Source organism: Seriola aureovittata, chromosome 1 (genome assembly GCF_021018895.1).
Source record: "Seriola aureovittata isolate HTS-2021-v1 ecotype China chromosome 1, ASM2101889v1, whole genome shotgun sequence".
Classification (NCBI taxonomy): Eukaryota; Metazoa; Chordata; class Actinopteri; order Carangiformes; family Carangidae; genus Seriola; species Seriola aureovittata.
Genome location: NC_079364.1, coordinates 29435701 through 29458962, shown reverse-complemented (window position 1 = coordinate 29458962; position 23262 = coordinate 29435701). Strand labels below are relative to the sequence as shown.

Below are 23262 nucleotides of genomic sequence, written 5' to 3'. Positions count from 1 at the left end.
TACCTTCTCAAAGACGGGCTTGTTGTTATTCACGTCGTCCACTCCCACTACGACCTGGGCAGTTGATGACAATGCCTGAGGTCCGCCTGAGGCATTGTCATCCGTTGCTGTAACATTGAGGACATATTCTACACCCTGGAGGCGAGGGGGTGGGCTGGAGCGCAAACGAATTAAGCCTGCAACCAAACATAAAGAATGACAGTGGTCAACACACTCAGCCAATACTTGTCATAGATACGTTCAACCTTTACGTTTGGGATGAAAAGAATCCATTCACATGTCAAAGTGTCCTTCAGCAGTGAACTAAACTGGCCTGTGTGTCTGCAAAAGCCATGGCAAAATGATTGTAGTGTAATGGTGTGTTTCCACGGTCTATAGGTCTCTTGTTTGTATTTTTACTCGGTCAATCTGAAGGTGAAAATTGCAAAATTATTTTTCAGTGGTCTTTTCAGAGACACATTTTTTGTTCTTGCAGAGGAAACTAAATCATCTCTTGTATCTGTGTTGGTGAGATCTTGTGGTACTTTACTGAACACATGGACATGCTCTGAAAACAAAATGGACAAATTAGAATAAAAATATTGAAAGGTTGCGTATTTTACACTTTTCTGTGTTGTTTTTAAAGTGTTGATCCATAAGAAGATATATTGATGGTTTTAAGAACCAAAAACCATCTCAGTGTGTTTTACATCTCCTCTCTCAGGCTTCTCTCTGGAGCTCTACTAACAACAGGTCAGTCAGCCAATCAGAAGAGAGGATCTGAGCCTCTCTTCTAATTGGTTGATTGTTTTCTGAGTGAGCGAATAAAAATATAGCAGATTTCAGGTAAACACTCAGAGAAACTAAATCCTGCAACGTTGGATGGTGGGTCCAGGTGGGCGGGACTTGGGACATGGTTGAGAGCAGTGATTGCTTTGTTGTAGCTTCTTCAGCAGCAGACTTTTACATCCTCGCTGTAAGAAGGAGAGGTTCCGCAGGTCCTTCATTCCAGCAGCTGTCAGACTCCACAACTCCTGCTCTTCCTGACCATGTGCAAACTTGTACTTTTTCATGTACATATCGTGTGTATTGTGTATATTGTATTTATTAGTGTATATTGGTATAATTTTTGTTGTATATTTCCATAGATGTTATATTCTATAGATTTTTATTTTCTGCTGTGGTAAATGAATTTCCCAGTTGTGGGATAAATAAAGTTAATCTAATCTAATCTAATCTAATCTAATCTAATCACAAAGTTACAGACGTCCTGACTGATGGTTTTAAGGCTCAGTTTCTGAATAAAGGCTGTGTGCATTTCTCTGTGGACTGAGCGCTTTGATACTTGCACAGTATTATTTTGGAACCTTGGGCTGCTTTATAATCAAAAAAGACACAGAGGGCTCACTTTATACAATATGGGACTTTTAAGACTTTAAACATTAAGCATACTAACATGGACATTAGTGTAAGATACTGTATGGACAGCTCTCCAAAAGTGACATAAATTCTTATTTAAGTTTTTAGCTTTGAAAGAGATTTCATTAATTACGGCGACACAACATATGAATACTTAAATTAATTGGTATTCCCTCGCAGCGCTGTCAGTCTGGTATTCCATTTCATCCTCTGTCTCTCTTTCTCTTACTGACTCTCTCTTCAGTCTGGTGTAGGCGTCTCATCTGCATCCCACTCTCTACTTTGAATGGCTCTCCTCCACTCTGTATTCATCTCACTCTTTGGTGCTCTGTTTACTTTGTTTGTGTGCGAGTGGTGTGTGGGTGTCTCTGCTAAAAGTGTGGACACACTTATTACATCTTCCTTATCTGCAGAACCATGAGCAGGTGCTATCGCTGTCATATGTTCATTTGGTTGCTGTTTCACAAGAGACCCTGGAATTGAAATCATATGTACACTTATCATAGTTGTGGATGTGTGTGTGTGCGCACCATTCATCTTCTATCTGTTTACCAGACCAAGAGAACCGATGAGACAGATTACAGCTAGGAGATATATGATTTTTAGTTTTTATTTTAGTTTTCTCATCAGTGTTCATAGCAACTGCCACAGCGTGACACACATGAACAGAAGATTTGCATTTGGTGATTTGTGCATTTGGAAACGACTTAAAAAGGAAACAAGATGAAGCAAAGAAGAGACTTTCTGTTCTCCTCCTGGTAATGCTGTACAAGCTCATAATTTTTGAACTGCACGTGTACAGTATGTCCCTCTGTTTGCCTTTGAGAGAGTGTGTGTTGTTGCATGAGAGAGATGGAGAGATGGAAGATTGCCATAGAGGGGGTGTCTGCCATAGAAGGGGTGTCTGCCTTGAGGTGTTTGTTACAATGGCTAGTTCCCAGGCACTGCTGCTCATGGTTAGATGTGTGTGTGTGTGTGTGTGTGTGTGTGTGTGTGTGTGTGTGTGTGTGTGTGTGTGAAACATAAAAATAGACAGGGAGGGAAAGGGGACAGGGTGGGATTCCAATTTACAGCCGTGGAGGTGCAAGAGGAGGAAGCTTTGCCTGAAGAAAACTATGTCACATACATTGTGTCAGAAACATAAACGCATGAATATACTTACACACACCACCACCACGCACACTTATATTCAGCAGATGCTGCTGCAGAGGTTTATGCCAAGTACAATAAAGTCCAGCAGTGAGTTTTGTCAGGCCACACTACAGACAGGCAGAACTCTGTGTGCAGAGAAAACTAAGGGGATTCTTAGCAAAAGCTTGTATGCACATAATTAATATGCTTCCGGAGCTAATTTTCCCTGTTATTTCATATGGCCAACATGTAGCCTTTAGTGTTGAGGAAATCCAGATTCTGCAGCTGAATGCAAATCAACCACATCCATCATCCGTGCAGCTTTGCTCTGTTCAGTTTTAATACTTGTTTATCTAGTAAAGTTGACCCGATTTCCACCACACTCTGCACACACAGCACAGTGTTGACATACTCTGTTGGCACAGAAATGCGATATCCTTTACCACTGTGAAACACAAAGGCCTTTAATATTGAAGGCACACACACAACATAATTCCTAAATACCTTTTGCTAGAGTGAATTTTTGACAGTCTCAGAATCAGCCCACAAAGCCTTGAAGTTTTTCAACGATGCCATTTCTTAGCCTTCAATATCAAACAAATGTTAAGGACAGCATTTTAACCACTTGTAACACATTTGTGTTGCAGAATTGTGATCTTTTTAACCGTGGAGCTGTGGCATACAAAAGAAGCAGATGACAAATAGGAAGGGATCCATAAATTCCTTATAAGAATTGGTACATCATTAAAACACACAATATTGCAGTGCCTTGCTTTTGTGTATTGGTTTTTCAAGGCCCAAACTAATGATTTATATTGTCTAGCTCACAGGGTACCTGGCCAAACAGATCCAACTCAAGATCCTAAGTATACTTGCCTTTTTCTCTAACCTGGATAATGACTGGACAATGTACCAACTGTAATATTCTCTTGTGGTTTATCAATTTTAAAAAAAGAATACACATTTGAATGAATCTTAGACATTTTTGCAAATTTATTAAAAAGGAACTGAAATATCACCCTGACGTGGATTCAGAACCCTTTGCTCAGTACTTAGTTGAGAAACTATTGGCAGTGATGACAGCCTCAATTCTTCTTGGGTATGATGTGATAAGCACACCTGGATTGGGGATTTTCTTCTATTCTTCTCTGCAGATCTTCTCAAGCTCACCATCTGTGGACAGCCATTTTCAGGTCTTTCCAGAGATGTTTAATTGGTTTCAAGTCCCTAAATTACTCTGGCATCTCGGCTGTGTGACTAGGGTCATTGTCCTATTGTACGGTGAACCTTCGGCCCAGTTCGAGGTCCTCTGTGCTTCTGACAAGGTTTTCATTAAGGATAATTTGGTACTTTGCTCCATTCAGCTTTCCCTAGCCCTGCACCTGAAAAACACCTCCACAGCATGAGTGTTTGTTTCCTTCAGACAAGATGCTTAAAATTGAGACCAAAAAGTTCAGTCTTGCTTTTATATAATCTTGCTTCTCACAGTCAGAGTCATTAGGTGCTTTTTTTGCAGCTTTCATGTGTCAGCAGTGATGGTTGTCCTTCTGGAAGTTTCTCCTATCTCCACACAGGATCTCTGGAGCTAACCTAACCCTAAGCCTAACCCAAATGCAGACACACACAAAGACTTGTGGGTGAAGTGAAGCTACTTTAATAAAAAGTTCAGGCAGGCCAGCAAGCAAAACACATGGACCACCAACCAGTGGACAGGTAGCAGAGTAATGGGGCTAGTTATCTCAGCAAGAGGACTTGGGAGGGACTGAGAAGGACACCTATGAGCTTTGGAGGCCATTGCAGTAGGCCGGCCTGCTATAGAGGCCTGCCAAGAGACTGGAGCTCAAGGCAAGGCAGGGTGCAGGGCAAGAGTAGGGCAGCAGGACAGGCAGACCCCTGGGGTGCTGAGGAAATGGTCAGCTGGAGATCCGGCATATTTGGTGCCCAGTCAAATCTGGACTGGTTGACTGATGGCCAGGCAGTGTTTCAGAAGGAACAGAAGGATCATATTGGTTGACTCAGGAACAGGTGTTGTCTCCAAAGAATCAGGAGGTCGGCTGGGGAAGGAAACTCAGGAACGGGCTTAAACACAGACAATATATTGGTCAGGAACCCTGACTCTGATGATGGCAGTCAACTGGGGTGCAGACTGGAGGCTGACTGGAGGCTAACATGCTTGAGGCTCGCAGGCCCGGGATACAGGCTGAAGGATAGTATGCTGGTGTTTAGCATGCTGGAAGCTAGCAGGTCTGAGGCTAGTCAACTGGGATGCAGACCGGAGGCTAGCAGGCTTGGATGCAGGCTGGAAAACAGGTCAGAGGCTTGTTGGCTTGGTACTTGCTTCCTGGGATTCATGCTAGAGGTTAGCTGAGTAGGCAGCAGGTGAGTAGACAATAAAACAGGCTGGTAGCTAGCACACAGAGACGGGTGTTAGTAAAGTCACTTAGTCACTCTGGCAACAAACCTTTTAACCATGTTTTTTTGGACACTTCCCTGCATGCCAAACACATAGCAGTTCAGTTCAGAGGTCAGAGGTCTTTATCGTCCATCAAGAGGAAATGTGATTTACAGAAGAGGGCAAACAAAAAACATACAAGACATCATACATTAATTACTGCAGTCAAACAACTATGCCATAGTAGCTCTAATAAAGTGCTGCTGCACAGTGCAGTCACAATGTTTAGTGCAAATTAAGTACACCATGGAACAAAGAAATATTTAAACCTATTGCTCCTAACTCTGGGGGACCTGGGTGGTCAGAGCAGACCAGACCGACAGTGCCTTCCTCAGAACTTATCTGAGATATCTATATCTATAGATATCTGGTAAAGAAAGGCGCAGCATGCCAATTATTTTTTGCCAGATTCTTTAACAGCAACCTCTTTGTACTCCCTACTAGAGTCTCTTTTGAACTCTCCATTAATGCACTCAAGGGTATGGACCAAATCATAACGTTCCTCTTCAAACAAAATGCAGACTGGGTGATGGTGGACCCAAATACGGACACACACAAAGACTGGTGGGTGCAGTGAAGGTACTTTGATAAGCAAAACAGGCTCACATGTAGACAGGTTGAAAAAGCTGAAGTTCCCGCAGGCAGAGGAGCAAAACTCCAGTAATCCAAACTCAGGCAATAAAAACCCCAGGAACATGAACAGCTAAAAGAAACATATGGAGACACCAGGGGACAGAATTGACAAGGACTGAGGAGAACACAGAGACTAAATACACACAAGGGGAGGAGGTAACGAGACACAGGGGCAACACATTAGGGTTGAGCAGGTAATCACAGAGGCGGGAAACACCCCAGGGCAGAAAGTAAAGCAAGAACATATGCTTTAGGAAATACATTTCAAAATAAAACAAGAAATACACAGTCCAGAGTCCAGTAGCCTCGCCTTGATTTGTGCCTCGACACAATCCTGTCTCTGAGCTTGCAGCCAGTTCCTTTAACCTCATGTCTTGGTTTTTTCACTGACAGACCTGTGCTTTCGCAAATCATGTCCAATCAGTTGAATTTACCACAGGTGGACTCAAGCTTCATAGCAAAGGGTCTGAATTCTCTATGTGATATTTTGTTTTTCCTTTTTAATAAATTTGCAAATATTTCTAAAAGTGAGGTTTTCAATTTGTCATTATGGGGTATTGAGTGTAGATTAATGAGAAAAAGATTATTGAAATGATTTTAGCGTATGGCTGCAACATGACAAAATGTGAGAGAGGTATTGAATATTTTTCAAGGGTACTGTTCTATTTGGTCAAATATTCACTTGGCAGAAATTAATAATTATAATGATGGAAACACTTCACAATAAAAGTTGTAAAGACCCTGGCGAGCTTATTGTATTTCACTGGAAGTCTATTCGGCATTCAGTATGATGCATGACCCACTGAAGACCCACACACGAGAAGCCTGCATCATATTTCTTTGCATGCCAGCCGTGACACTCTCTTTACCTTCCCTTCGATACAAACTACTAAGTCTACAATTAACTCTGTTCCTTCTTTCATGTAGAACAGACTTTTAATCATGGACACATATTCTATCTTAGTGCTGGTGACTCTCAGTTGAAGTTTGGCCATTCCAGCAGCTGGATGTACTCAGGCCAAACCTCCCACCTTCCCACCTGGACACCTTTACGATAAAAAAAAAAAAGCAATTTGTTCATACACTGAAACCACAATGGCCTGGATGGTTTGCTCCCAATTTCTCATTATCCACATCTAAATAGGCTATTGTGTGGTGCGTGGCTGGGACTGATAGAGGTTGCATTGTAGACTGGCTTACAAAAGATTGCGATAGAAAAAAAAAAAGAGGTACAGTGAGACTAAAATTAGAACAATTGTTTGCAACAGAAAGAACAACTGACTCTCACCAATAAACACTGGTCACAAAAGATAAATAAATAAATTAACTATCCATTTAAATGCAGAATCATTCAATACTACAATTAATGCTGCTGTCGGTTTTATCTTTAGGAGCTATTATTATAAACTGCAAGCGGTACAGTAGGTGCCAAACATACAGTAAATTTTATGTCTGAGCACATACAGCATGTCAAGGGTTTTGTGACAATAGTTGCTCTATTAATCAAAGGGTTGCTCAACCCAAATAACAACAAAATGAAGAGTCTACAGGCTCTGTGACACTGTACTTTGAATTAAACGCTAATGTCAACATGCGAACATGCTCAATAATAATACTAGCATGCTGTTTAGCACATTTTGCAGGTCACAGTGGTAAACACAAAGCACAGCAGAGGCTGATGGGAATTTTATCAGTTATTTGATCGTGAACCAAACTACTTTTCAGTTAAAACCCCAAATCTTAACATCATGGTGCTGTAAGAGGTAAAATCTGAGAACCAGCCACTTTCTCTGACCAACAACTCCTCAAACCTGAACAAAAGGACGTATTTTCAACCTTCTCATATGACCCATAGCAGTGTCTCCTGAAATAATGCCCCTACAGTGGCAGGTGTATCGACAAACAGCGATGCAGCAGACCTTCGTCACCATGGTTACAATAATACACAGTTATGTCTTGGTTAAGTTTCACAAAAACTACTTGGTTAGGTTTAGGAGAAGATCATGGTTTGGGATAAAATAAGTACTTCATTAACATTTGACGACCTTCGTTGTCATGGTTACTATAATAACAACGTGGTTATCTTTGTGGAACCGTCATGGATAAAAGACACAATATAACCTGCTACTTTCACATGGGAATTGAACGCCACTCTCCTGAGTGTTATTATTGTGTTTTATTGACCCATCCATCCACCACAACGTCTCTCTAACATGGCCTGGGTGGGTTCTCTCCAGGTTCTCCAGCTTCCTGCCACAGTCCAAAAACATGCACGATAGGTTAATTGGCGACTCTAGAAGTGCCCGTAGGTATGAATGTGAGCAAAAGTGGATGTTTGTCACCATATGTCAGCCCTGTCATGGACTGGCGACCTGTACAGGGTGTACCCCGCCCTCGCCCATTGTCAGCTGGGATTGGCATCAGCCCCCCCCACGACTCTGCACTGATAAGCAGTATAGATAATGGATTGATCGATTTTGACCAGGGATGTTCATAGACATTTCCCTTTCATCAAAAACAAGTTATTTGCTGTAAAAATTAATATTACAAACAAGAAACATTATCGTGCAGTTCACGTGCCCATGGAGGGCAGAGGAAACAGAGGAAAATGTTCCGCCCCTGTTTTGCCAACAAAACTCATTGATGTGAGACGGTGAGGCTGATATGCCATGCACTTCAACAAAGAGTAAGCAACATAATGTTTGTGTGAATGTGTGTGTGGATGGAAATAGAACTAACCAAGTGTGCAGGCCTACAGTGAAGGGAGGAGGGATAATAGCAGAGTTCATCAACTGCTTAACCATAATGTGTGTGTATGTGTGTGTGCGTGTGTGTGTATGTGTGTGAGTTTGTTACCCACAGACTGTTACAGAGCTGCTCTCTCACACCTATTTTCATATTTCTTTCTGTTAATTATATTATGTATAGATAAACAACTGTATATTGTGAAGTTGTCATGACTATTCTGTGCGTGTAAGTCTTTTCATATTGGAGTCTGTAAGCTTTAAAGTTAGCTGCATTCAACCATTCATGTCAATGTGACTGTGTAAAGATATTTCCATCTAAATATTTACTGATGATTTTGCACATCGGCTGCTTGATGGGGACAACGGCGCCTCCCGCGGGTTCACAGATGTGAAAGTCAATGTGAAACCTTGTCACACAGTCTATACTTCCTATAGATATGCATTCATGATGCGGATGTGGACCTGGAGATAACCCTCTTGTTTTCCCATCAAGTAGCCCATCAAAACTCTTTTGCTCTCTTAACTCTTATGCAGTGGCCACAGTTAGCGTAAGTCTCACCCATAAAAATCTAATAGTGAGGGAAAATCAGGTTGCATATTTTTGTGTCTGCGTCTTGCTCAGAAAATGGAAAATAAAAATAATAAAAATAATAATAATAACTGTATTCTCGTTTTTGCTGCCAAAAATGTATATTTGATGCCAGCAACACATAAATAATAACTTAGCCTCAAAAGGATCATTTTAAATTGGTAAAACAAAAAACAAGTTGTTTTTCTTATTTCCCCTGCTATCATTCTGGTGGTGAAATCAAACAGTTAAAGCACACGCTGACCCAGGAAGTTGGGCTCTTGGTCCATTGAATCATGACTTGGAATAAAAAAAAAAAAAAAAAAAAAAATCATGTATCCCCATACCAAACATACATTAACAGTGTATGCTCTAGCCCAGCCTTCTCTCTCCCCACCCACGCTGCTCCAACAGTGCCAGGAAGGGCGCTCATGCTTAATGAATTGAGACAGAAGGCCAGATAAATGTGACCAGTTCAGTAAAGGCAGCAGGCAGCCACAGAGAGAGGCTACGACCTGCTCGCTATGTTACATATGGGGAGCACCAGAGGCACCCTGTAGTCCGATCCCTGCTTTACTCTGCCTCTGGTTGGCATAAACATCTAATAGGGCCTAAAAGCTTTAGATGAGAACAACACATGCTGGGTAAGTGGTTGAAAATGGGACATGGAAAAGGTTTTAGGACATTCCAAGAACAAAGCATGCAGCCAGCGTCTGTTCTAATCTATGAGATACGTCCCCATACTGTGGGTTATGGCCGTGTTTGTGTGTCTCTCTGGGTGTGTGTGTTGGCCTATAGGTGAGTGGATGTATACTGCATATACAATTCTGTGTGTAAGTCTGTGTATACATGCAAGTGTTTAGTCATGCCTATTGTCTCTCTTTGAATATCTGTTTGTGAGTGTTTGTACGTGTCTCTGGTGTGTGTGTGTGTGTGTGTGTGTGTGTGTGTGTGTCATATCTAGTGTATAACACATGTTTCTGTGCATATAAAGTATATAAGTTCAAATTTCCATGTTTATTATTCAATAAAACTACAGTGAGTTTGACTGTGTGTGTGTGTGTGTGTGTGTGTGTGTGTGTGTGTGTGTGTGGGAGTTGCTGCTAACAGGGCCAGCACATATCATCGCTTATTGGAGATGGAGAAGATGTTTCCTCAGGGGTCAGTGAGCAGCCGTCACTTCACATGAAGACAGCCAGGAGGGAGGAAGTAGAAAGACAAAACAAGGGATGGGTGAAAGACAACAGAGGACGAGCAGTGTAGGGGTTGGGGGTGGGGGGGCTTGGGGGTGGGGGTGTGGTAGGAGAGGGAAAGAGGCAGCGCTTCCTCCAGTCTGACTGCAGCTGGCAGAGAAAGAGGGAGAAGTGAGGAGAAGGGGTGAAAGAAAGAGTGACAAAGAAAGATGGAGCTTTAGAAAAAGACTAAGAAGTGGAAATAGTGAACGAGAGAAGGAGACTATAACAATACATTTGCCAGAGGGAACAAGAGAGAAGAATGAGGGCAAAACAGTGGGTTTGTTACATAAAGCTGGGATCAGACACAGGTCAGCACGGCAGACCAAACACAATAGATAGGAGGCGAGCACTTCAGGAGGAAAGACTAAATAATGGAGATAAAACAAGACAACAGGACAACGAATGCTACCCCATCGCACTGAAAACGAGCTCACCTACCACCTCCCTCTCAAGGAAATACCCTCTTATAAAACGCCATAAAAATTATCTGTGAGAAAAGGGAAATGATTGAAGCCTGTTTATGGGCGCCAGCATTTCCCCTTAGCTGCCAGTAAATACTTCCTCCCCTCCAACAGAGTGGGTGTTTTGGTATTTATGGGTTTTAATAGGAAGAGTGTGATCATCATATTGACCGACCCGCTCAGATCCTAATGGCTGCCTTAAATCTCACGGAAACACACTGTATTCGAGGGTGAGTTACAGTCAAATTAACATGGAAAGCGAGGCCGGCGGGACTGCTCCTGCCAGAAGGGAGGAAAACAATAGCTCAAATGGGGTTCGGGGGGGTGGTGGTAGTGGTGGTTGTTGTGGTGGTGGGGTGGGGGGGTAAATGATTTTTATCAGTAGCAGAGAGAGAATGAGATGGGTTGGAGAAGGTGGGAGGAATCCAATGTGCTCTCCTTCCATTATAAGAGTCATAAAATAGTTTTAATGACCAAATGTTGAGCTCTTTGAAACAAGATATTGGATCATAATACAAGCGTTATAGTGTCACACTTTGGCTCACTGCTTTCGTGCAGACAACATTTTGTAGTGCATTTGTGTGCATCTGTATTAGGCTCAGGTCCACATGTGTGTGTGTGTGTGTGTGTGTGTGTGTGTGTGTGTGTGTGTATGTGTGTACACGTGAGAATAGAACTGATTGTCGTTGATTTACAGTTAATTCATTACTACTAAATGTGTGCTTAATGAAGTCAGGAGTGATTTGTGCTGTATAAACATATTTCCTCACCTCCCCTTTCCCACATGTTTATGACCTTTTCTACCTAATTTAAATGTTAGTTTAATCAATCGACTTTGCTAATCGATTGATTGTTTAAAGGATAAAGCTGGTCATTTTTTATTTTTCTTGTCATCAACAGATACAAAGTAAAGAAAAGCAGTACGTCAGTGCATCTCTCAATACTTTCCAACTTTGCCGGCCTGTCTGTGACTCTCATACCCATTCGTTCCTACTGAAGCCATAAAGCCTTAAAAAGCAGCAGTACACTCTTAAAACGAATGTAGTTTTTAGGATTCCACAAAAAATAGTGAATAGAATGGCTCCCCAAGCAAGTCAGTAATGGTACTCAGACAAAGCGGGAGGCGTGAGTTGCAAAAAAGATCTTAATATGCTCAATAAGTATAATAAATAAAGGCACTAAATGGCATGCAGAACACAGAATAGACTTGGATCAGTAGCTACTCTGGATTGATACATGTCTCGAGCTTGGTGCTCTTCCTCAGGTAGCATCAGGAGGTTGCTGGACGTGTCTCTAGGTACAGAGAAAAGGCAGGAAATGATGTGGTAAATGGTGGTAGAGTGAAATTGTGACAGTGGCAATTATGATATTAATAATGTAAGTTTTCTCTGACACTGAGTGTGATTGGTTCATCGTTGTGTTTTACAAGACAAAGGTTATAATATGCCCTCTGAGCAGCGCTACATCTTCATTGCAGATTGGAGGCTACAGTGAGTCACTATTGGAAAATGATGTGGACTGTGGCTAGCTGGTTAGCATGCTAGGTTCAGTAGAAGAAAAGACGTGATAGAGACAAGAGTTAACATTACTGTTGCCTTATGGACAGCACTTGGTGAGTAAAGGAATAAAGTTTGATTAGATTAGATTAATTAGATTAGATTAACTTTATTAATCCCACAACTGGGAAATTCATTTATTTGATGCTGAACTTGCAACGTTTCTTCTAGACTGGTAATTAAACAGTGCTAACGATGGCTACGTAGCAATAGCAAAACTTACAAATTGCTTATATGTCTGGTTATGGATATAAAGAACCAAACCAACAACATCCAGTGTTGGTTTGGTTCTTGTCATGCAAGTTGTTGTCAGTAAGAGAAAGATCACCAGACTTTCATTTAAAGGCTCTGCACACTCATGGTACCCCAACTTTCATATTTTGCCTGTGGGGTTGTGTCGGTGGATGTTTGAATGACATCTCCCAAACCCTCCTGTTAGTTCTGCTGTACCTGCTGTACAAACTACGACCTCGTCATTAGGTACATCAGGAGCAGTAACGTCATGTTTCCAAATATAGCTCCACCCATCTTCTACCTGAGCAGAGGTTTAATTAACCTTTAACAAAAAAAGGACCTTTGAGCCATTTATCAAGTATATATTTCAAACCTTGGCCTTCTTCTGAGGACATTCTGACATGTCATAATAAGTACAGCACATGTGTAAACAATAAAATGAATGATGGCTGATACTTCAGCCTCAGGGTCCTGGTATCGTTCATGCTGACTCATTGTCACACTCTCAAGGCTAAATGATGTTTTAAATAATTGTGCATTTAATATCTTTGGCTTTCAAACAAGCAATTTGAAAACGTCGCCGTGGCCTCTGGTGAAACAATATATGACATATTATATAAGAGTATTTTCAGAAATCTTGCAGACTAAAGAACTGGTAGGCCAGAGTACTACCAGGCTGTGAGGAAACTTACCGGACAAAAAAGCTGAATAATTACTACATAAATGTTAAGGTCACTTGGGAGACACAGCCTGTCTGCGCTGCATCTTCAGTCATAGCTCCCTGTTATAGCCACATATTATATTGACTTTGGATTAAACTAAGTATTATTTGTTCCATTGATAAGCACTACTTATAGCGATCCTGTGGATTAACAGATAAATGGCAAATCGATCAATGTTTACCAAATACCAACAATGAGAATAGATAACAATGGCATCCAAATTGCAGACAGACGTAGTTATAAGAAAAAATTTGGCAGGTAAGTCGGAAGGTGTCCACTACTCAGACAGACATTTAACTTCTACACTGAACTTTAGTACAAAGCTCGCCGGTGCGAGAAAGCAAACTTGAAATAAAAAAGTTAACCTTTTAAAACTGATGACAGGTAGAAATGGGGTTCGATGTGACTAAATGCAAATGAGGGCCAAACAATATAAATGGCAGAGCCAGCCCGCACTCATCATCTGATAGCCGATGGAATCGAGTTATAAGCTAAAGTCTTCTCCCCGCTCGCTAACACGCCCGCCGCTATCAGCTGACAGTGAATGTCATTGCTGGTGAACAGAGGAAATTGTGCCTTGAAGTTTTGAGTAATTGAATTTGTAAAAGTCATCGTATTACCCTATAATGTGATATGCAGATTCAGAGAGGATTGCAGTTTACAAAAGGGTTGCACCACTATGAAACTCCCTCCACCCCCTCCCCCACCCCCCTACCCCACACACACACACACACGCAGACACCGATGCACACGTACACACGCAGCGCATCATTAACCCAATTTCCCATTTCTCATTGCTTCTGGCATTGCTGTTCTTGCCTCAGAGGAAGTTGAGATGTGCGACTATAAGCCTCAGATGATATTTTCTTACAAAGACACTGTGGAAATGCTCCTCGCACTTTGGCTGATTCTTCGAATGTCTCCATGACATGACCTGTGAGGATTTAAATATCCTTGACAAAGCCTCTCTGTCGCACTTACAGAAAGGCTGGCGAAGCATTGTCATCCTGTACAATACACACAATATGTGAAGACTTTCTCAGGCACACTTGAACAAACTGCTGCGCTTTTACATTTATACGGTGTGCGTAAATATAGCAGGGTGAAAATAACCGTGGAAAGAAAAACCATCTGTTTGGATATTTCAGGGTTTGTGCTAAATTCACATACAGCAAGGTCCAAAGGTCTGAGACCACTTTCAAGTAAATCTGATCAGATACATGCATTTACAAAACATTTTTTTAACAGCTGTATACCACTAACCCTGTATAGATGTGATATGATTGCTGTCATTGTTGTAATGGCATGTCCCAGGTTAAACCCTTTGTAAAATATGAACAGATACATGAATCCCATAAAAATTGCTCTTGGGGAAAAAAGCTTAAGACAGAATCATTCCTATGCAAACACTGTTTAAATAATTAGCTTGAAACTGTTGTAGCCTCCTACTGCAAACTGTCAGATGCTGAGGCGCACAGACTGTCTCTCGTCTCGTCTCACTCGAGTCGCAGTGATTGGCTGAGTAGCATCACGTGACCAGTGCTGTAAAGGCCAAAAAATGCTGCAGAACATAAATACTAAAATGTAATAATTCTCAATAATTTATAGGTTATAGGTCCAGGTCAGGATAAGGTGGTGTCTAGGTTTGGACCTGGACCATGTTCTGCCTATTAGTGACCTCAGCCAATGGTTTTCCTCACTGCCCTACAACAGTAGTTGCCAGTGGCTGCACAGCACCACTTCGCGTGAAGGTTTTTGTTCTAGAGCAGCGAAGAACAACTGATTTCTGGGAAAACTGCCATTTTATCTGGGTGTGAAACTATAAAGTTTATTAATAAATTACGAGGCATCGCATTGGTGCTTAGACTCACGTACTTCCCAATTCTTGAGCCAGTATTTTAGGCAGTAGTTCCAATACTAGTATCAGAATCTGAACAATTCTATTCTACAGTGGTGTCCTGAGGATGTGAAGAAAGGCAAAACAAAAACATCAGTACTTAGTTGAATAAACAAGAAGAATAAGAGAAAAGGGCAGATTAAAAAAAAAAAAATTCAGCATGTCTGACCTTTTTGGCTGTCAATGACGAAGTTGCCCTCCTCGTTTCCTGTGGTGATCTTATATGTGATCCCGTCCCCATCAGGGTCCTTCGCCAGCACCGTGGCAACAAGCGTGTTGGGCCCCGCGTCCTCTGAGACGAAGGTCCGATATCTAATTAAACACATACAAACACACACTGAGCTGTAACCTGAACTCGTCTGCAGGAGAACATGTGTCCTGACACATGTCTGTGGAGCTGAAAATGAGACACATTCAACGTGTTTCAAAATCAGTTTCATCTAATTCATGTTCAACCAGCAGCTCAGTGACTCAGAACAAAGATGCTCATAAGGTAAAATGCTGTAATACACACACACAAAAAAAAACTGGCTGATATGAATGATAAATGTGTCGCAAGAAAATCCATTCACAGACCAACCAAATGCATCAGTACCTTTCCCTCACTATACTTCATAACCTCATTACTGTCATTTCTCTTCTAGTTAATCAGTGGATCTTTGAATTTCAAATTCAAGCGGGGGGAGCAAACATGAGCGAGGCTTGATCGACAGTTGGAAGGAAAAAAAAAACTGTTGTTAAATGCAACAGCTGTGAGGTGGCAGGCATCAAAGACCCTGTGGATCAATTGCACTGCATGTGCCAATCAACACCCTGAATGAAGGAAAATCACAACTTTAGCCACGTTAGAGATTTTCTTCGGTCACACTGTGGAAGAAAAAAGAGAATTTTCTTCACATGTTTATGACTGCGGCCACGACAGACCGAACTGTGATTTCTACAAGAAGGAGGTGGTTCTCAGTGCACAATGCTGAGACACATTTGGACCAAATTAAATGAACCAGAGATACACTCAATGTTAAATGTCATGTGTTTAATGAACACAGCACTGCTAGTTCCTTCTAATCCCAGCTAGTTAACCTTCCACTATGAGCCCCAGGTGTTAACCACAGTCCTGAGGAGCACACACACACACACACACACACACACACACACACACACACACACACACACACACACACACACACACACACACACAGGGCAGGTTTCAACAACAACTTCAAAAATTCACTTTCAGATACAGTTCTGCTAACCACAGTATGTCACATGAAATACAGTAAAAAAAAAACATACAGAAAGTTTTCCACCAGCACAGACCTCTGATCCCCCACACCGCACCACCCACCATCACACCTTCCGACATACAATACGTGCGATCTAACAACTCTCGATGTGAGAGAGAGAGAGAGAGGCAGAGTGGCTTTGGTGCAAACTAACTCTGTTTGCCCGTGATATTCTAGCAGTGAAATAACTCCCTGTAGGAACTGTAGGAGGTAGTGGTTCTCTCAACGCAGCACTCGATCTTTCTTGCATGTGTTGGCCACTATTCTGCATCAGAACGGCTGAACCCTAATCAGGGCGTATATGTCTATTGCTGGCTCCTTAACCAGTGCACATGGGACAAGTTGGAGAAAGAAAAGATCAGCCTTTACAATTCCCTTTAAAGCTTTTATAATGCTTCTCTGAGCAATGCATAATAGAAGCAACAGTCTCAAGAGATCATCTTTACACTGCAAAGTGACCTTCTGTTTAGATGCCTCAAAGATACAGAATTCATCTTTCAATTATTATAATCAAGTGGTGATTAAATGCATAAATACATGTAAAATTGAACAAATATCATTCAAAAAGAGAATAATAGAATAAAAGAATCATCATATTCAAGGTAAAAATGTTAAGTGTGATTAATCAATTTGAATATTTGATCATCTGCAGAAAATTTTATACATAAATAACCTCTGAATCCCCCCCCCCACACACACACACACACTTCTTTTCTTTGTATCTTAGTGTAGCACTTTGAACCTCGGCTTTGAACTCTTTTTTGGCCTTGGCACACACACACACACACACACACACACACGCACACACACACACACACACACACACACACACACACCACACACACACACAGACACACGTACAGAGCTCAGAACCACTGACTTGCTTGAAAGCAAAACTCCTCTTGAAAGGCTGCCATTCCTACCTTGTTGACACGAGGTTCACACTCTACATTCTTGGGACAGATTTCAGCTGCCCTGGTGGGAATATCTGATACCTCTCCAGAATGCAACAGCCTCATCAACATCAAAAAGCTCTTTCACAACAGGACAAAGACATTTTCATTAATATGATATTATGGCAAAACTCGAATCCTAATTAAAACTTAATAATAAACACTTCTGAAGCAAATATTCAAGGATGAGTTCAATTAGATTTTTTCATAGAATTTGGGAGTTTTACAGGGTTGACATGAACTCAATGATGATTAAAACAGTACAATACTATAAATATTAGACAAGTCCATATTGCGTACTTCGTTTTATTTATTGGTAATGAAGCAATAAGATCTAAGTGGGTAAGTATAAAGCTGTTCCCAGTGAAGTTTCTCATGGTTTAAAAAACAGTGTCAGACAGATCTACCATGGCCCTGAGAGCTCAACACACTGCAGCACATGCAAATAGACAAAAGACAAGTAAATACAGAAATGTGTGCAAGTGGCACAGACGGCGAAGGTTCACAGGGGACACAAAAAAGTGATGAACTGTGTTATGTACTTGGGAAACTTGCCGTGCGGGCTGCAAAGGAATGATAGATATTTGTTACAAATATTATTAGCGAGCAGTAAAAAAAAAAAGCTATAACCAGGAAATGGCTGAATAAGGAGTCTACAACAACGCATGAATGGATCTCCCTGAGATATGCTGCTGAAAAATTTGAAAAATACTGGAAGAAATGGAAATGTCACCTCACTGAGGTGATTTCTATATTGTGTATTTGTAATGTTGGATGGGCTTTATTTTGTTACCTTTGTGCTGAGATGATCAGAGTGGATTGTGGGTGGAGGATATTTTTCATAAATATATATATATATATTGTCTTATATGAATATCAAGCACCTTAGCTGACCTATGATGACCCTGTCTGTTGTTTGTTCTGTTGTCTGTTTGTGTTGTGTGTTTTGTTTTTGTCTGTTTTGCTGTTTTAAAAAAAAACAATAAAAAGAAAGTTTAAAAAAATAAAACTTGCTTTGTAACTTTTGACCTTTGATGCCAAGGTCAAGTGCGTCCCAGCCATGTTCATCACTTTATTGTCTCCCCTATAAACATTTCGGTTGATTGTTTCTGTATTTTCTTAAGTTGCAGTGCGTTGAGCCCTCAGGGCCACCGTACAGATCACTTCAATCATATCAAACAAGTAGTATTTTCTGAGACTTTTGCTGTCACCAAAACACCCAGTGAAATGAACTGTATTTACTGCGCTCACGTCACTGAGAAATTACATTCCAAATACACATCAAGTTGTCCTTTCATAAATATCAAGACAATCCAGCTTTCACCATGACAGTCCACTAAGGATAATTAGGAAAACATCATTTGGGCGAATTGATCCTTCAAGTACTTGTTGGATTTTACACTCTAGACCAGAGCTTTTCAAAATGGGAGGCTCCAAACAGCTTCAGGGGAAGCTCAATGAATGGAAGGACAAAAGTAATACAAGTTATTACAATTTTACAGTTTTTCCCACTTTCCCAGAGTCAGAAAGTAGCAAAAGCTTTAGGGCAGACCTTGTTTATGTATTAGGTTCAGTCTCACATTATTTCAAATAGCAGTTTTAGGCTATATTGACTCAATTGTTGAGTGTCTATGGGCTCAAATAACAATCATCAACTACAGTGGGTGAGGAGGCGCCTCTCTCCAACGTTTGTCTGAGGGGAGGCCCACAGTCTCACACTTTGAAAAATCCTTCTCCAGACCAAAACCTCGGCCTGACAGACTGACAAACAGACAGACCCTTCCACCAATCACTATCCTTGTCTGCGTACGTGTGCACCTCTTTGCATATAAAAGATACGGCTAACAGATGTGCTCATTCTTCTCTCCTTTATCAATGCCTCCATTGCCTCCCATACGCGTGTGCACCTTTAAATCCTGGTGTAGAAACTCTCACAGCCTGGCATAAACATATATCCGTCTGTCACTCCGCCTCAGCGACGAGGCCCATTCATTTTTCACTGAAAACAAGGTGCTCTCATTAGGAGCCGAACACTGCGACCATGTTCTGTCACCGCAGTCTTTCTGCCTCGGCAACTGTTGCACTGGTTCTGCCTGGGAAGATCAGTGATGTGCCACTTGTTTTGAGCGTTGTTGCAGCGTTCGAGTAATTTCAGCTCACACTCTGCAAGCTGAGCACTTCCCTGCGGATCGATACGCAAGTCAGGTAAAGGGAGATGCTGTGCTGTGTTTCTTTATTATGTAGTTTCTCTATGGGTACATGGGGCGCATTGATCAAACGGCTTCCACTTGTGGTCTAAGGAAGCTATTAGAAAGTTCATTAGATAATTACTTGTATTGATCTCACCTGAAAGACAGAAAGAACCGAGGCCTCCCTGTGCATTTTTGACTGCAATTTGCGAAATTACAGATGCCGTCTGTGCAGCTGAATTTATGCATGACTCTTTCACATGGGCTGCTCAGCTTCTTTTGTCCTCACTCCCCAAACTGAGTCTACTTTTGCATTACAGATGCTGACAGAGTGATCATTATAGATTCAAACAGAGTCGGCTTACAATTAGGCTTATGATTACAAGCAGGACTGAACTGGCAACAGTGGCTGTTGTTGCGCTGTGTCGGTCTGCACAGCACATCAACTTTGTGATATGCAATAAAACTTCCAACCATCTATAGTAGTGATGAAACAGCAACATAAGTGATTCATTAAAAAGACAGAAAATTAATCAAACAACTGAAACAAGCTCATTTAAGTTATATATGAAGCAAAAATGCCTTTTCAGGATCCAGTTTCTCAAATGTGAGGGTTTGCTGTTTTTCTCTTCTAACATTTCAAGTTGAATATCTCTGTTTTTTTACACTGTTGGTTGGGTGGAGACTTGGAGACATCACTTTGGAGTCTGGAAAACGGTGATAAGAATTTTGTTCTGATATTATTATAAGAGAAGGAAGAAATCAAAATATTAATTGTTAATTGGAATTAGTGATTTTGAGATTTCAATTATATTCTTGACCTTGGAAACGGTTCAAAAAATAATCTCAGCACAGTGGTTATTCTGGAGCTTTTGATCATATCACACCATCTTCCTCAGACATTGGCGGCCGGGGAAAACTATCTGTTTGGAAAGATTGTGTGCTATGATCAAAAGCTCCAGAACAGCTGCTAAAGGGACCCCGTGCTGAGACTGTTTTGTCAGAAACAATTGTTAGTTGCAGTCCTGATGCACAGTACTTACACAGCCATCTGACTCGCACATATTAAGTTTCTCTGAGAGGAAACTAACACTGTTATTACCAAAATGATACTTTCCACATCCATGATGCTTCAGGGGTTCACATGACATACATGTTTTCATCTGCTCTTGCCCCCGAGAGAACGCACACCACCTAAAATGTTTGATCATGCAGATTGTACGTTCCTGCAAGAGTGCTGACTTCACATATGTTCTCTTCCTGCCTGCGTAGCTGACGTGCAAGTTTAGGTTAATTGGCAACTCTACATTGCCCGTAGGTGAATGTGAGTGTGAATGGTCCGTCCGTCCGTCCATCTATTTTCTGCTGCTTATCTGAGGTCGGGTCGCGGTGGCAGTAGGTCAAGCAAAGTAGTCCCTCTCCCCAGCAACGTTTTCCAGCTCTTCCTGAGGAATCCTGAGGTGTTCACTGGCCACATGAGATATATAATATCTCCTTCTTATTCTGGGTCTACCACAAGTCCTCCTATCAGTTTGACCTGCCTGGAAAACCTCAAATGGAAGGCGCCCAGTAAGCACCCTAACCAGAGGCCGGAAGGTCCTCAACTGGTTCCTTTGGACCTGAAGGAGCAGCAGCTCTATTCCGAGCTCCCTCCAGCTGTCATGGCTCCTCAGTCTGTCTCTAAGACTGAGCCTAGCCACCCTGTGGGGGAAACTCGTTTCAGCCACTTGTATCTCATTCTTTCCGTCTCTACCCAAAACTCATAATCATAGGTGAGAGGTGGGATGAAGATCAACTGGTAAATCGAGAACTTTGCCTTCTGGCTCAGCTCCCTCTTCACCACGACGGTCCGGTACAACGCCCGCTTCACTGCTGATGCTGCGCCGACCCGCCTCCCTCTCCATCGCTCGTGACCCCAAGATACTTAAACTCCTTCACTTAAGGCAGAAACTCCACCCCAACCCAGTAGATCGTATGATTGGTTCTTTGTCTTATATGTAAGCCTTGTGATAAACTGACGACCTGTCCAGGGTGTACCACTGTAGTCTCCTCCGGACCAATATGTACATTTGACCATCAAATTTAAATTATTAACCCAAGCATAATGTAAATTTCATAAGCACACATTGAGGAGATAATGCTTCCCTGCAATGGCAAAACTTTTCAGGAGGCATTTTGAGGTTAATCCTACTTGACACTTAAATCAACCTTACTTCAACAAATACCTCTCTCTAATGCTTTCAAGCAGATACTCGTAGGCGTTGACTGCATGAAGGACTGCCTGTGTGAGTGTCTGAGAGAGAGAGTGGGGCGGATCAGTCAAAAGAAGCATAAAGCCCAGCAGTCATGCAACTGTGAGATGCCTTTTGCAATCACATTTGGGCTCCACCATGATTCTAATTTGGCTTGGATCAATGCTGTGATCAATTGAAAACAGCTTTAGACACACACCACCACACACTAATTACTTTATATCCTATCTGTTTTACTTTTTTGTTTTAGTTTGTTTCCATTCTGTTGATCCGGGGGAGAAAAAGAGATGTGTCCCTTAGTCAGATGTCAGCTGTGAAAATTAATTACTGACTTTAATTATTGAGCTCATTTAGTTTATCCAGATAAGGCGTAGATGGAGAATTGAGGGGAAGAGAGAAGGCAATGATGTGTGTCTTATGTGTGTTGAGGAGTTGGGGATTGAGACCATCGGCCGATCCAACCAACTCATTTTATGAGATTTGCTCCCGTCAATATTCCTGTGACATGTCTGCTGGGTGCTGGTCTGTGTACCCTTGTGTCAGACAGCTCCCTCTGTTGAATCTTCAGGATGTTTTTATAAGGGAGAGCAGCTTGAGGGAAGAGATTGAGGGGAAAGATAAGTGTTTTTCTAAACATAATCGAATCGGAATCAAACAGAGTTGCACACACAGAAAAGCACACAGAATTACCTGAGAATGTATGTGTCTATAGTTCTTATCCCCACTGTATCCAGGTGGAGGAATTTGATTATATTTGGATAATGATTTTACATGAAACATAGAGAAACGTGTATACGTGTAAATGTTTGTGTTTGACTCTTCAAAATCTGTTATTCCTGCTAAAACAAGCGTTGACTTTGAATTCTGTCTGCCATCCATAAGTTACACAATGACAGAATGTATGACTGTTTTGGTCGTGGGTTTCAAAACATCTACAAACAAAAGTCTTATCCGATGGGGGTCTGTGGTCTAATTTGTTTCACTGTAGGGATCCTTGATGTGGTGCTATCATATGCTTTTAACTGCCTAAATACCAAGTAAGCTGCACCTGCAGAGGTGGCTGACAGTGATCAGAAACCTGTTTATGGTATTTAAAAGCCACAGGAGCTCTGCAGATAACATATTAAGCTTTCTTTAAACGCGGATGAGACTTTTTTCCAGGTTTCTGAAACTAGGATATGATTACAGATAGGTTACATAGGCTTTAGTTCTCAGAGCTTTCCTTGACACATTTTGTGAATCTTCACATGTACAGACATGTACAACAACCCTGAAAATAAACTTTCTATAGAACTAAACTGCAACAGCAAATACAGTTTGTATGAAATGTAATGGCAAAATATTTGGTCTTGCAGTAGAATATCTACTTGTGACTCCAGCATCATCTAACTTTTCACTTTTCATGGTTCTGTTTAGACTCTCACAGCACTTGGTTAAAGTTAGTGAAAGATGCTGGTCTGATGGCACTGAACCAAGTGCTGTTATATGATATTTTTTCTCTGTTGCTTCACATAGACTTTGTCTGAAGGACATTTCTCAAAAGTGCAAATA

At 41.5% G+C, this 23262-nt stretch overlaps 1 protein-coding gene across 2 annotated transcripts in view; it reads right to left on the bottom strand.

The window, feature by feature from the left end:
* si:ch211-186j3.6 (neural-cadherin) overlaps positions 1-23262 on the bottom strand; it is a 308958-nt gene that overhangs the window by 180403 nt on the left and 105293 nt on the right. For both annotated transcript variants that reach the window (XM_056399571.1, XM_056399635.1), the window contains 2 exons: positions 15204-15346; positions 4-176 (listed from right to left, as the gene is read on the bottom strand). In XM_056399571.1, the coding sequence (XP_056255546.1) occupies positions 4-176; positions 15204-15346 (316 nt within the window). The remainder of the gene's footprint in view (positions 1-3; positions 177-15203; positions 15347-23262) is intronic.